This window comes from Arachis ipaensis, chromosome B07 (genome assembly GCF_000816755.2).
Source record: "Arachis ipaensis cultivar K30076 chromosome B07, Araip1.1, whole genome shotgun sequence".
NCBI classification, from domain to species: domain Eukaryota; kingdom Viridiplantae; phylum Streptophyta; class Magnoliopsida; order Fabales; family Fabaceae; genus Arachis; species Arachis ipaensis.
The window spans coordinates 6,528,037-6,542,888 of record NC_029791.2 but is presented as its reverse complement, the minus strand read 5'-3'; the positions used below and the strand labels follow the sequence as shown (position 1 = coordinate 6,542,888).

The following is a 14,852-nucleotide window of genomic DNA, read 5'->3' as shown; positions in this document are numbered from 1 at the left end:
TATGATAAATGTGTTTCTTTGCCATGAATAATTTAAATCTTTTTTATTATACTTATTCAAAAGAATAACTGGTTATAAGAGATACAAAAATAGTTTACGGAACATAGGGGGAAATTCTGACCACAAAAAAGAAAAATAGATAATAAATAAGTAAATAAAAGAAGAAGAGGAGAAAAAGAAAAAGAAAAAGATTTATGGGAAAAAGACAGGACAGAACTATGATTTTTCTGACATAAATTAAAATATGTGAAAAATACCGAGTTTCAATCAAGATTTTCCCTGTCCACTAAAAATTATCTACTGATTTTTTTTTTAAATAATTTTTAGGAGAAGATTATTAGTGAAGAATTTTGAGCTCGGAACGAGAACTAATTAGCTAAGGTAATTAACTTTTTATGAGGAGTATTTAACTCAATAGAGTGTGTTTTTTTTTTTCTCTTTCTTAGTCTAAGATTAATGGTTACAATTTGTCAACGCAAATTGCCAGAACGCTTCAATTTGATAAGAGTTCACAATTTATGAACCAAACAAGATCATTAATTAAACCACGATGCTTTTAATTTGCTTAGTAGGAAAGCCAATAGAATGGATCAATAATAATGGACGGTATTACCAAATTTTTTGTTTTGAAAAATCAAAACCCTCTTTTAATTTTAGCGGCGCAAATTAAAGACTTCTTCCTCAAATTTATTAATTACTATTACTACTAACTAACAAATTTATTATGTTAATTATTTCCACCAACAAAATAATTAAAGTATTAAACCACAATGCTCTTAATTTGCTTTGTAGGAAAGCCAATATGATGTATGAATATTAATGAAAGGCATAACCAAGTCTCTGAGTCTGAAAAACTAAAACCCTCTTTTAATTTTAGCGGCGCAAATTAAAGGCTTTTTCCTGAACATATTAAGGGTTTATTTATAAGTTTATAAATTAAATTTTTTTTATTAAAAATATAAAAAAATTTAAGTTTTTAATGTATTTGTTTTGTATTTATTAAATAAATATTTAAAATATTTCACTAATAGTAAATATTTATTTAATATATATATTTTTTATGTTTAGGTATATTTTAATAAAAATAAAAAAATGACTATAAATATATTATTTGTATATTATTTATTATGTATATTTAACTTTAACAATTTAATATTTACTTCTAAAATGGACTTATCTCTAGACTAAGATTTTTCATTCTTGTTAATAAAAGCATACTTTGTTGATCAAAGAATGAACACTCATTCACTCTCTCACTTTAAAATAACTTTATCTTAGATAAAGTTGATATCATGTGTTAGCTGCAGATTAATACACCTACATTCAATTATTCATCAATCATAACGCATGATCATTATGATTACTACATCAAGAAGAATAAATTGAAATTAGTAACACAAGATTTTTAAACAGAAATACTAGAACTTTAGAACATCTCTAATAGAGTATTTTTAAAGTATCATTTTTGGTACTTTAAAAAAATAAATTGATTTATAATTGAAATATGTATTGAAATTGATTTATAAAATAAAATTGGTATCACCTTAGAGATACGGTATCATTTTGATGAAGAACTAATAAAATTTTGACACTCGTATAATTATATTGATAAAATAATTAAAAATAATATAAAATTTTAAATAAACTAAAATTAAACATTAGAGGAGCAAGTTTTACTTTTAATTGTAAATCACTATTTATGACATGATCCTACAAATATTTTTGTAGGATCCAAAATAAAACTAAAATTAGAATTAGCATTAAAAATACTCTTAAATAATTGTATTAGTAATTAAAGATGGTTAAATTATTCATTTATTCTCTGACTAAAATTTGAATTTTTAATTTTGACTAAAAAAAATTCTGATTTTATCCCGGTTGATAGTTGGTGAATTAGAATTTTCCAAATTAAATCAGGTACAAAAACAAAGATAAATAAGAGTGAACAAGACTGAACAACAGGTATATTGATTATTGGTAATTAATGAAGCTACTAATAAGATGCCTTTTATTATAGGGAATCTATATGTATATATGATTCCACATTGTTCATGATAACCGTTACTTTAAGGTGGCAAGTTAAGAATGCAAATCCTATCACTTTTCAAGTCCTGTTACTTGTTATCAATAAGTCATGTATGGCCAAAGTAACACAGCTTTTATAGCCCTATATATGTAACTCCAAAACATAAGGACACAAAGTATATGCATATTCATTTCTCAATATCACATCAAAAAGTGGAGCCAAAAAATTATTGAGTTACCCTTCAGCATATAACATCTTATCAAAAGAAAAACATTTTTCACAGTTTTTCTTCTCTTCAATCATCTTGTTGGAGCTGAAATTTCATTGTAGGATTCTCTAACAAAGATAAAGACATGGTATATAGTAACTTGATTCTCAAGAATTTATGTCAGTAATTCAGTATAGTACCTTCATGATGGTTTAATTTCTATCTTTTTGCATCTTTCTACTTCTTATGATAGGTTCTTGCTGCAAACCATGGTGAGAAAGAAGGTTCTGAAGGCATTCCGGCACTCGATTTTCGAGGCTACCCGGCAGATAAGTCGAAAACCGGAGGATGGCTAGCAGCAGGGCTCATCTTAGGTACCTTTTTTTTTTCTTCTTTTTTTTCAATCCAAAGAAATTTGAGTCCTAATTTGAATTCTAAATTTGCATACTTTTTTTCACTATGCAGGAACTGAACTAGCTGAAAGAATATGTGTTATGGGAATATCTATGAACTTGGTGACATACTTGGTTGGAACTTTGAATCTTCCATCAGCAAAATCTGCTACAATATTGACCAATTTTATGGGAACTCTCAACCTTCTTGGCCTCCTTGGTGGCTTCTTAGCTGATGCAAAACTTGGCAGATACATTACTGTTGCTATATCTGCAACCATAGCTGCTCTGGTAACTTAGTTTCATGTTCAATTTCTTGTGTTATGGTTACAAGAACAATATATAATAATATCAAGTGTATTATTAACTAAAAATTCCACACTTTGTATAATTATTGCAGGGAGTGTGTTTGTTAACTGTGGCAACAGCCATTCCTTCAATGAGGCCTCCTCAATGCAATGAAGTAAGAAAACAACACCATGAATGCATTCAAGCCAGTGGAAAACAATTGGCTCTTCTATTTGTAGCACTTTACACCATAGCATTAGGTGGAGGAGGAATAAAATCCAATGTCTCCGGGTTTGGATCGGATCAGTTTGATACCACAGATCCTAAGGAGGAAAAGAAGATGATCTTTTTCTTCAATAGGTTCTACTTCTTCATCAGCATTGGATCCTTATTTGCTGTGGTGGTTCTTGTGTATATCCAAGATAATGTAGGAAGAAGTTGGGGATATGGAATCTCAGCAGGGACAATGGTTCTTGCTGTTGCTATTTTGCTTTGTGGAACACCATTCTATAGATTCAAGAGGCCTCAAGGTAGCCCTTTAACTGTTATATGGAGGGTTTTGATTTTGGCTTGGAACAAGAGGAATCTTTCTATGCCATCAGATCCTAGCTTTCTCAATGGCTACCATGAAGCTAATGTACCATATACAGAGAAATATAGGTATGCAATTACAGTTGTTTTAAATCGTTTTGAATAAGTTAACGTCGGATTTTTACGCGACTTAATCATGTGTGGTCTAAGATTAGACATGATTAAATCGTGTAAAATTTTGACATGAGGTTGTTTTTGCTTATATTGTTGTTCAATTATTGCACACCAATTAGAAAAGATTTGTATGATATAATGTCTGTGGTTGTGATAGACATAGTGGTTACTTTCATAATCACGGGACTATTAAAAACTTTTGTTTTTAAAAATTTAAATGTGTTGTGTTTTCATTGTCTTCTATGTGTTGTCCTTGTAGAAAAGGACATATTTTTCAATTTTTGATTGGCAAGTCATTAGATCAAATAAATAAATAAATAAAAAGAGGAATTTAAGTTGGAAAAAGAATTACACGTAGACAGAGCTTATTTGCACATCTGCATATGTGACCACTTTTTTTTCACACCTTGTAATCTTATGTCAAGCTAAGATTCATTACCACTTTAACTGTTTTCCTATTTGATGTAGATGTAAGATGTTTCTTAACTAAGTAGGTGAGTTTAACTTTTTGTTCTGTTGTTTTTTGTTCAATCCTTCTTAAATCTTTACAAATTATCAATCACTCTTAAAGCATAGTTGATTTTGGGTGAAAAGAAAAACTATATATTTCTACGTATTTTGAACAAAAATGAAAGATTTAAAGCTCTTGTGACAATGAGCTAAATTACAACCTTGAATCAAATTATGGATTTTAACTGCATGGCTCTGTTTAATAGGTTCCTTGACAAAGCTGCTATCCTAGATGAGAACTGTTCAAAAGATGAAAACAAGAACGATGTATGGTTAGTTTCAACAGTAACTGAGGTTGAGGAGGTTAAGATGGTAATTAAGCTCATCCCCATTTGGTCAACATGCATTCTCTTCTGGACAATTTATTCCCAAATGAACACCTTCACCATAGAGCAAGCTACATTCATGGACAGAAAAGTTTCTTCTTTTGTTGTCCCTTCAGGATCACTATCAGCTTTTCTCTTCATCACCATTCTCCTTTTCACTTCCCTGAACGAGAAACTCACCGTGCCATTGGCTCGGAAACTCACTCACAACACCCAAGGGCTCACAAGTCTTCAGAGGGTTGGAATTGGACTCGTTTTCTCCATCTGCGCCATGGTGGTTTCGGCAAACATTGAGAGAGAACGAAGGGAGAATGCTGTTAAGAATAACACTATTATAAGCGCGTTCTGGCTAGTCCCTCAGTTTTTTCTCGTAGGTGCCGGCGAAGCATTTGCCTATGTAGGACAACTCGAGTTTTTCATCAGGGAGGCACCGGAGAGGATGAAATCTCTCAGCACTGGTTTTTTTCTAACTACCCTCTCAATGGGGTTCTTTGTTAGCAGCTTATTGGTGTCAATAGTGGACAAGGTAACTAATAAAAAATGGCTCAAGAGCAACATGAACAAGGGCAAATTGGACTATTTCTATTGGATGCTGGCTATACTAGGAGCATTGAATTTCATACTCTTCGTTGTCTTGGCAATGAGGCATCAATACAAAGTTCAGAACAACATGAAGCCTAATAATGACAGTGGAGAAAAGGAACTGGTGAGTGCAAATGATGTGATCATTGGTGTTGATGGAAAGGAAGAAGCCTAGGGCATATATGTATATATTCTTTAAAATAGTTGGTCAATTTATTTGGCCCCATATGTATAGTGTGCAAGAACACCATGTTTTGTTAATTTGAGTGATTTGCAGAACATTTTTTGCACAATATTCGTTTGAACTATATCAATTTTCATATACTTTTATGTATTGTGAAATATATATCAAATGCTCAAGCTGCATTTTATGTTATGTTCCAAAAGTGATAATCATATAGAAAATGAATAAAACCATTGAACCCCTTTCTAGCCATGTTTCATACATACGAGGCATGAATTTGACTAATGTTAAAAAGACTACAAAATTGCGGTGAACACTCATATGCAGTTTTTTTCATGGGAAGTTGAAAGTTGAAAGCCGTTATATAATAATTTAGTCGAACATGTCAAATTATCTAATGGTTTTTAACCAGCAACTTCACATGAAGACAACTGTATGTGAATTTCCACCTATAGAGCTAAATAATTAAAACATGATCTTCAGAGTAAGGATTGATCCATTGAATCACTTGGTAACCAAAACCAAGCTTTTAACTTGCACATTGATAGTTTAAGTACCAAGATGATGATATCTCTAAAGAAAAACAGAAGCCTTATTATAAAGAACCAGTAGCTGATGAAGCTGGTTGATGACTAATTATCAATGGAGGACGCAGAGCCTGGTGCGCTTCTTCCTTCTGTTTGCGTGCCTTGTACATTTCCTCTGTCTCGATAACAACCAACCTCTTGACCTATATGGATTATGAAGCCTATCAATGTTAGCATACAGAGTAACAAGTGCATTTTGAAAAGAGAATGGACTCCTATAGAGATTAACTTAGAACCTGCTGGAGCATTCCCCTAACAGTAGGTGTGTTCCATCGCATGACAGTTCGATTGCATTTGCGCAGGCGTAGTGCTTCCAAAGTGCGTCTATGGAGCCTCCTGGTTCCAGGAATACCTCTCACCAGAGTTATATAAATATTGGGGCTCCAAGCAATCGGGACGCATGCCTTGTATGCCTTGAATGCGTTCATGACTTCAAGTTGACGTCAGAACTGCAATAAGTATGAATCAAGTGCATGTAACCGTTTCTTCTAACATGATCTCCAAATTTGACATTACAAGCATAAAGGTAGTTAAGTTACATTCAAACAAAACTTGAAGGCATTCAATTGATATAAGGGAAGAAAAAAAATGATTATTTTGAATTCGATTGTAATTATATCTCTTTAACTAGATAAAATGGCAGCTTAATTGGTTACAAATTCACACAAATAAGTAACAAAAATGTGCATAAAAGACTAGAATTTATCAAAATCATTCAAAAAACCTTAGTGCATATAGCATGAAAACCATAACAAATAACTAATTGGGTAATCAAGGATCAAGATCAATATAATTGACCAGGAAAACTACAATGCTATGAGTCCCCTTTTTTATTTAATTCCTTTAGATCCAGCAGGTTTGCAAATATGATATCAAATTAAAAAAAAAAATAGTTAATTTCCCTAATATAGTTTGCCAAAATGTGCTCTAATTAACAAACTAACATATATACAGATCCCAGCAATAATAGAACACAGAAGACAGAAGAGAGGAGGAAGAGGCTCGGAAAGGAGGCACATATAATAATTCTGCAGCTAATAGCACACTGAGAACTTGAGAATGTGATGAGTTTTGATCCACTGAGGACGAATTTTACTGAGATTTCATTACTGTAACCTATAATCTTCCAAGTTTTGATACAACTAATTGAAAAAAGACCCAAAATTTGCATTCATAAAGAAACCCTACCATCCGCATACAAAACTACATCGAACCTAGCATGGGGGAAAGAGAGAGAAACTGACCTGAAAGTTGAGTGGAGATGGCGATGGAGATGGAAGTAGCAGCACTAAGGTGCAAAGCTGGAAGTGGCAGCTGCATAACTCGTCTAGAAGAAGATGAACCCTGCTTTTCAAAGGTTGGGACAAGATTGTAAATTTCCGAAGACACAAGGGTACAATAGTCATAACGTACAATTTTGGAAAGAAACGAACAACTTTCTTTTTCGGTTTTTATAATAGATCGTAGTGACGAATCAGATTGGGCTGGACAAAAAAAGGGTATCTTTTGGCCCAATAACTAATAATAGTATAGGGTTTTTTTTTCTTTGGTTTAAAAAATACTTCTACAAATTCGTTTTTCTTACGAAAAATTAGATGAAAATTTATTCATACTAACTGTGATTATTTGGAATAAAAACAAACGTGCTCTTTTAAAAAAGAATTAATACATAACTACTCTTGAACATTTTTTTTGGTAATTAAAATGGGGCCTAAAAGCCCACTACTCTTTTTTATTCAAAAAGCCCACTACTTTTGAACATATAAAAGGATAAATTTTAGTTAAGGTATATATATATATGGACCATACTATAACTAGTGATGATGGGCCCATAGCAAATTACGCTGGATTTTGAAAGAGAATTGCTTCAAATGATGATGGTGTAATTTGTGGAGAAAGCTTGGATTCTAGATAGGTTAACTTTTAACACTGCTTTTAACTTATTATGGTATGAATTGCGCATAATCAATAGGTGAATTTTATAGTACCTATAATTTGATGCTTAACTTCTGTCTAACTTACTTTTTATAATAAATTTTGAATATTTAATAATTATTTACTTTTATACTTTTAAAATTAAATATTAATTTTTAATTCTTTTTAATAAATTAGACAAACACTTTTAAACACTATAATAATCACCTAATCAATAATATAATTTATCTGAGGAAGGTTTAAAAAACATGATAATACACTTACACTGTTAAGGTATGTAAACAAAACATACACCATAACATTTCCATCAAAACCCTAAATTGTTCAGCACGAGAGGCAATGCAAGCTTAGCTTCCATATGTTTTGATAATGATTTATTTCAAAAATCTCTCTTTATATTGGGATATAAATATAGCCTATTGTTTTCACTTTACTAAATTCTAATTATGCATGATAAATAATCATGCAAGACTATGGATCCTTTGACCTAGCAAGATAAATGTTAAAACAATTTCTACTTCTGCAATTGACTAATTAAATAAATAGATCATCATACAAATTAAAAGTCTCCTTAATGTTCCACAAAAAATTCAAGAGGCTATATAACTAACACTTCAAGAGATTGAAGGATACATATATATAATAGGGAAACTTGCATGCTTAGCTTCATAATTAAAGCAGCTTCAAGACCTAAGGTAACTTGAAATCTAAAAAGGGTTTCAGCTCAACAGTTAAAAGTTCATACAAGCTATAAATACTATATATTATACATATATAGCATATGCATTTGCATAGTTAAAAACTTAAAATAGAATAGGCATGGTATCCATGGGAAATGGCTTGCACATGATAGTTTCCATGTAGTGGTTAGTTGCATCCATAACAGCAAATTGCATGTCCTCAGAAGGCTTCCAATGGCGTTTCCTCTGATTGATGAACCAATTGTTTATCTGCTTCAAATCTAGCCCTGTTGATTCTGCTAGTGCCTGTTTCTGGGATTCCTGTATCAACATCACGCTTAATTATATTACTCTCGAATTTAATTTTGATACATTGACAGTGTAAACCATTTAAAAGTATTGTATCTGAATCTAAGCACATTATTACGTTTATTAATGTAGCAATTTATCTAAATAATTATTTGGAATAAAAGAGAGTATGTAATATGATCTCAAATAATGTTATATCTTCTTGCAAAGGAACATCAAGTAAAAAATGTGGCACATATCATTTAGTATACTATACCAAAAAATTTTTAGTGACAAATAAATGTAACAAATTTTTTAGTAAAAATTTCTCACAAAGAAAGAATTAAATTTTCATACTAGCTATACGAGTATAAAAAAGTTAGTTTTAGACAGACAATCAATAGTGTATTATACATAAGCTAAAATAACTACTTAAAAAGACATCAAATCGCATTGTATACACCATCACCAAATATTTTGTATCTACATCTCTATTCTCAATATCCATAAGGTTTAATTACTCCGTCGATCCCTATAGTTTTACCTAATTTTTAATTAATTAGATCCGTATACTTTTTTTTTCTTTTTAATTGGGTTCTATACCATATCAGATTTTGTAACTAAGTATCTACCGTGACAAAAACGTTGAAATTAACAGAATATTCTATTAAACTATACATAATATTCGGTTAAATGTTAGGCATATTCATTTTATTTAACAGAATATTCCGTTAATTCTAACGTTTTGTCATTTCAGGGACTTGATTACAAATTTTGATATCGTATAAGGACTCAATCAAAAAGAAAAAAAAAAATATAGAGTCCTAATTAGTAAAACTATAGGGCCGACAAAGTAATTAAACCTATCCATAAACTATATATGTAGAGAGATGTAAAGATGTAAAATGGTTTATTCAAGTTATTAAGAAAGAAGTCACCAAAAAAAAAAAGTTATTAAGAAAGTTGTGACATATATACACATACCGAAGGATAAGGCCATTTGTAATGTCTGTTCCACCAATCAAGAAGCTGCTGGCGAGCTTCTTTTGGCAACTTTCCATTCTTTTTCTTCTTGAGAAACTCCTTCTTGAGTCCACCAAGATATCCACTGTACTTCTTCAGAAGCTGGATCTTTAGTTCCCTGTCTTCTTCAGCTTGACTTGTATCCATGTTCCTATTATTGTTGTTGTTCTCATCAAGCACATCAACCTCATTTTGTAGTAAAGATGATGATGATTCACTTTGATGATTAGTACCTTTCAAATAAAATTACCACAACAATATGGAATAATATTAAAAACCTTCAATAAATGTTGCAGGTAGAATATGTCACACCAAGTAATTAATTAAAATTGCATGCACTTGCTAGTCCCTATCATTATTGACTATATGTGTCTATATATATAGCATGACATATATCACAAAATATTATATCATTAGCCAAGGAAGACTATATATATATAATTTAATTTTCATTCACAAATCATGTGTAAAATAATTTTACATAAATATTTAATAGTAAATTGTCACATTATCAAAAATAACTAATTTAAAAATGAGGGGTTAAGAATGTTCTTTAAAATTAAGCATGCTCTAGTATATCTGAAAGACGGTGCATTGTATTAGTTATGTAATTAAGTAGGAATTTTCCTTGAATTATCCAAAAACATCTAAGATTACCTAAAGATTATATGACAATCATTAATCATATGCCAAGAGTGGTCACCAAGTGGGGAAAAAATAAAAAAAAAAAATGTCAAAAGAGATTTGATTAGCATTTTCTTTATTAAGTTAAGTTAGACTTACATAACATGGCAAAAGTGACTTGCAAGTCTTCATTAAGAATGTCAACACTTACAAAAGACAATAACCTTTTGCTAAAAGCCTGATTAATGCATCTAATCAATGATCTAATCACACTTAGTCAATTTCAAAAAAGAAGCTATTGTTACATAAATAAATAAATAAATAAATAAAAACTATTCAAGACCATTGATAAATTAAAGTGCATACAGAAAGAGATGAAAAGAATGAAAAATAACCACACATAAAAAACAGTAGTGACAGATTCAATTAATTTGAGAAACTAACAAATTAAACTACTGCATAGGGAACAATTTGATAAAAGAAACACATGACAAGAGAAAACAAGACAAGAAGTTTCCTTTTTCTATCAACTACTCCTTAAAGGACTTTAATTTGACCAAGACAAAATCATTTACATATTTAAATGAAGTGAAGAAACAATTAAAAAGAAGAAATAAGCACTAATAACAATGGGGCAAACCATGACCAAACGAAAATTATGATGAATTGATCACTTAATTGGGAAGCATTAAGAATAAATTTTTCATCATTTGAATAATAACTAAAAAGGGGGAAAATACAATTTTTCAAACACATTGGACCCATTAAATAATTGATTCGAACTTTTAATCAAGTTCATGTAAAACTCTAATGACACTATTTATGATGAGAATGATCATTTGACTGGTATCCAACTCATTCAAGAGATATTCAAATGAACATTTTTAAATGAAAATATTATATATATCATCACAATCTATCATTTATTTTCGTAAACATTCTTTAGATATATATGAAACAATCATTTCCTATTTTCCTTAGTATTAATTTTTTTTCCCCAAGTGGTTTATATGTGTATATATATAATTATTACTTTTTCTATTTGCCAACAATTTTTAATATTTAACATTTAATACCAACTAATTTAATTATAAACTATGAAGGACACTTCTTCTGAAGATTCAATTCCCATGGCTAAATGGGCATAACTATCAAAGGAGGGTTAATTTCTAGGGTTTTCTTTTCTGTCTCTTTCTTTTCAATAGGTCACACATGATGATCATATATATTATCAAAGACAATAAAAAATAAAAAACCAGTCCAAACATTCCAAAATTGTCTTATTTAAGACTTTTTTTTTTTTTTTTTTTACCGAAAATATAGAGACTCGAATCCGCATCCTCTTAATTGAGTATGGAGAGACTATGCCATTTAAGCTATTGCTTCTTGGCTTATTTAAGACTTATTAATTATTATTTTAAATAAAATAAATATATAATTATGGATGTTATGTTATGTAAAGAAACTTTAGATATTGTTTAATTAAAAGGGTAATTGAATTAATGAATGTTTATGGATATACCAAAATGTGGTGAAAGAGAAAGGGCCTTAAGCTGGGAATCAATTGTTGAGAAGAAGAGCATGGCTTCTTTGAAGGGTTTAGAAATCTCTTGCTCATATTTAATGAGCATCTCACAATATGCCTCCATGAACTGATCAAGCCCTGGATCTTCACCTATGCATGAATTACTATCTGATCTTCTTGATGATGATGATGATGAACACTTTCCACATAACTCCTCTAACCTACCCACCACTTCTGGAGGTGCTCCAACCTTTCATACCATCAAATTAAATTAATAATAATAACATTATGAGAAAAAAAGAACATATGTAGTTTGTTATAAGAATAGTATTGATATATTGATGATGATGATGATGATGATGACCTTCAAGCAATTAAGGTAAGAAGATAAGAGACGAGGGAAGAGAGGATGTGCCATGATCTTATCCCTAACTTGTAGACTACTACTTCCGGCGGCGTTGCTGTTGGTGTTTGTGGCGGTTTGTTGTTGTTGCTGGTGGTGGCTGGTATAGTTATGATGATGAGGCATGTTGAAGGTAGAAGGTGAAGAAGAAGAAGAATTGTTGGTGTTCTTGTTGATGACAGTAGCCATAATAGACGAAAGAAACTTATTACTATCACTACTCATCATGTTGTTGTTGTTGTTGTTGTTGGATTCGTCAATATTCATCATCATGTCCATTGAAGAAGTAGTAGCAGAAGCAGAAGAAGCTAAGAAACCCTACTCTCAATCAAACAAATCTTGCATCATCAGTTAACAATAAATAATAATAATAAGCAAACCATTTTCATTATAATAAAACAAATAATAATAATAAAGAAATAATAGTAGGTGGCTTTTTGCTGCATATAATTGTGGGAGATCAGAGATCAGATAAGATGAGATCAGAAAGGACTCCCGCAAATGAAGGTTGAAACAAATTAATTATTTCAGTTTATTCCTACAAAAATCCAACATACCCTAAATTATGGACACCACCCGTGTTTTTTAAGGACTAGTTCTGTTGGCTCTGTCAATAAAAAAAGAAGAAAGAGTACTGGAGAGAGAAGGGGAGGAGGGGTTCATTGGAAAATGGATAGGAACAGAGAGGGGTGAACAGTGGGTTGTTTATATGACTGAGAGTTTGTGTTTTGTGAAGAGAGGAGGGTGCGGACAGAGAGGGGGGCTACAACACAGGGATAACGTGTGTCTCTGCAACAACACACTCAGTTTTCCTTCCCAATGAAATCACCATACATCTACATACATACTCATACACATACTCATTCATCTATGTCTTATGTCTTGTCTTGTGTGTGCTACAAGCTAGTCTTTGTTTAGATGGTGTTTGTTTCAGATAACACGATAGAGTTTAGATCCTCTAAATTTTAAATTTGTGTTTTAGAGGATAAAGTGTAATTTTTTATCTTTGAATAATTTTTATCTCATATTTATTCTTGGTCCCACTTATAAAATAAATAGTAAGAGATTACACTTTATTCTCTAAAGTAAAATTCAAACTTTAGAAAATTTAAATCCAACACGAATAAGATAAGATACTAAAAATAAGACATAAAAAATAAAAATACAAAATTTTGTGTTCTTGTATTTTATTTGATTATAAATTAGAACAAATTATAAAAATTTAATTTATTCTCATTTTTTTAAAAAATTTGAAAAAAAATATAATTATAAAAAATTAGCAAGAATAATAAAAGAAAAAGTGAAAAATAAATTGTGTCTCTTATAATATCTATGTGTCTTTTTTGTCGAGATAGATACAAAATATATTAATTTAGTGTCTAGAGACATAATATTTCTATTTATGTTTCATCTATCAAACATAGTTTTTTTCTCTGTCTCAGTGTCTCGTCTCTATAAACAAACACAAGGCTAACATTTTGGTGGAGAGACAGAGATAGAAAGACGGAGACTAAAAGACAGAGATTTAAATAAATCTTAATATTCTGTTTGGTGCAAAATAAGAGATAGAAATTGAAAGAAGAATTAAATTATAATTTAATTTGCACAAAGGATAAAATTGGAATTAATTAATTAAAATGAGAGTATTTTAGGTATAAAATGTTATTAAAGTTTCGGTCTCTATCTCTACAAATTTTAGTTCCCTGTGTCCTTACATTTTGGAAGTACTGAAATACTAAAATTTTGAAAATAGAAATAAAAATTTTAGTACCAATCTCTGAATTAACAAACATAATACTGAATTTCGATTTCTCAATTTCTGTCTCAATACTTCAAAACAAACGCTATAGAGCTATAAATATAATATTAAAATATAATTTAATTTTATATATTTTTATATTAAATATAATTTAATCTATTTTTTTAATTTTTGTTTTCTAATCTCTATCTGCTGGTCTTTATTTCAAACGCAGTTATAAAAGTCACAATCTCACACTATCTTAGTCTCAGGTTCCTTGCCTTGCATTGGTCTTTGGAATAGCACTGTTCATGTATGTGTACTACTACTGTTGATAGTTTGACAAATAGCATTTTTCATATAACTCATTTCTTGCAGACAACTACTCTACACATGTATTGCTCTTGCTATGTCACACTGTGCATGTTAATCATCTCATAATATGAACAAATTTCCTATGTCCATTCATTAATTTGATTTTCGAGCATTCTACTTGATAAACTTAATCCATAGTTTTAAAAACCATGAATCAATTTATAGGCTCTCTCACAAATTAAATTTGACCTATATTAAGTATCACATGAAATACTAACATTGTCAGTTAGGTTGTGCTTATTTTTTGGGATTAAAATTAAGATTATTGGAGGACTAAAATTATGTGTTGTGTTTAATGATTAAAGATTAAAATTTAAATTTAAATTTTGAGACACAAAAGTTCAATCTTTTTAGTATTTTTAGAAAGTAAAAATACAAAAAATTAAAATTTTTAGATACAAAAATTGAAATTATAATAATATTTTTTTAAATATTTTTATTTAATTTTAATTC

General features: G+C 30.2%; 3 protein-coding genes across 3 annotated transcripts; 1 reads left to right on the top strand and 2 right to left on the bottom strand.

Moving 5' to 3' along the window:
• Window positions 2,089-5,413, top strand: LOC107608958 (protein NRT1/ PTR FAMILY 6.4). Its single transcript, XM_016310750.2, has 5 exons — window positions 2,089-2,382; window positions 2,488-2,608; window positions 2,700-2,917; window positions 3,027-3,574; window positions 4,336-5,413. The coding sequence occupies exons 1-5, from the start codon at window positions 2,380-2,382 to the stop codon at window positions 5,210-5,212; spliced, it is 1,767 nt and encodes a 588-aa protein (XP_016166236.1). The 5' UTR covers window positions 2,089-2,379; the 3' UTR covers window positions 5,213-5,413.
• On the bottom strand, window positions 5,434-7,201 carry LOC107608959 (50S ribosomal protein L30). Its single transcript, XM_016310751.2, has 3 exons — window positions 7,053-7,201; window positions 6,045-6,257; window positions 5,434-5,951 (listed from the first exon to the last, which is right to left on the bottom strand). The coding sequence occupies exons 2-3, from the start codon at window positions 6,234-6,236 to the stop codon at window positions 5,817-5,819; spliced, it is 327 nt and encodes a 108-aa protein (XP_016166237.1). The 5' UTR covers window positions 6,237-6,257; window positions 7,053-7,201; the 3' UTR covers window positions 5,434-5,816.
• LOC107608380 (homeobox protein knotted-1-like LET6) lies at window positions 8,294-13,170 on the bottom strand. Its single transcript, XM_016310186.2, has 5 exons — window positions 12,844-13,170; window positions 12,248-12,604; window positions 11,881-12,133; window positions 9,696-9,967; window positions 8,294-8,744 (listed from the first exon to the last, which is right to left on the bottom strand). Exons 2-5 carry the CDS (start codon window positions 12,563-12,565, stop codon window positions 8,547-8,549), a joined length of 1,041 nt encoding a protein of 346 aa, XP_016165672.1. The 5' UTR covers window positions 12,566-12,604; window positions 12,844-13,170; the 3' UTR covers window positions 8,294-8,546.

Excerpts from the sequence above, each read along its gene's own strand:
- LOC107608958 (XM_016310750.2), top strand. Across the intron at positions 2,609-2,699 it reads AGCAGCAGGGCTCATCTTAG|GAACTGAACTAGCTGAAAGA; the intron begins GTACCTTTTTTT and ends TTCACTATGCAG. Across the intron at positions 2,918-3,026 it reads CTGCAACCATAGCTGCTCTG|GGAGTGTGTTTGTTAACTGT; the intron begins GTAACTTAGTTT and ends TAATTATTGCAG.
- LOC107608959 (XM_016310751.2), bottom strand. The coding sequence starts at position 6,236 with ATGAACGCATTCAAGGCATACAAGGCATGCGTCCCGATTGCTTGGAGC. Across the intron at positions 5,952-6,044 it reads TTAGGGGAATGCTCCAGCAG|GTCAAGAGGTTGGTTGTTAT; the intron begins GTTCTAAGTTAA and ends TAATCCATATAG.
- LOC107608380 (XM_016310186.2), bottom strand. The coding sequence starts at position 12,565 with ATGGACATGATGATGAATATTGACGAATCCAACAACAACAACAACAAC. Across the intron at positions 12,134-12,247 it reads CTTACCTTAATTGCTTGAAG|GTTGGAGCACCTCCAGAAGT; the intron begins GTCATCATCATC and ends ATGGTATGAAAG. Across the intron at positions 8,745-9,695 it reads ACAAATGGCCTTATCCTTCG|GAATCCCAGAAACAGGCACT; the intron begins GTATGTGTATAT and ends ATGTTGATACAG.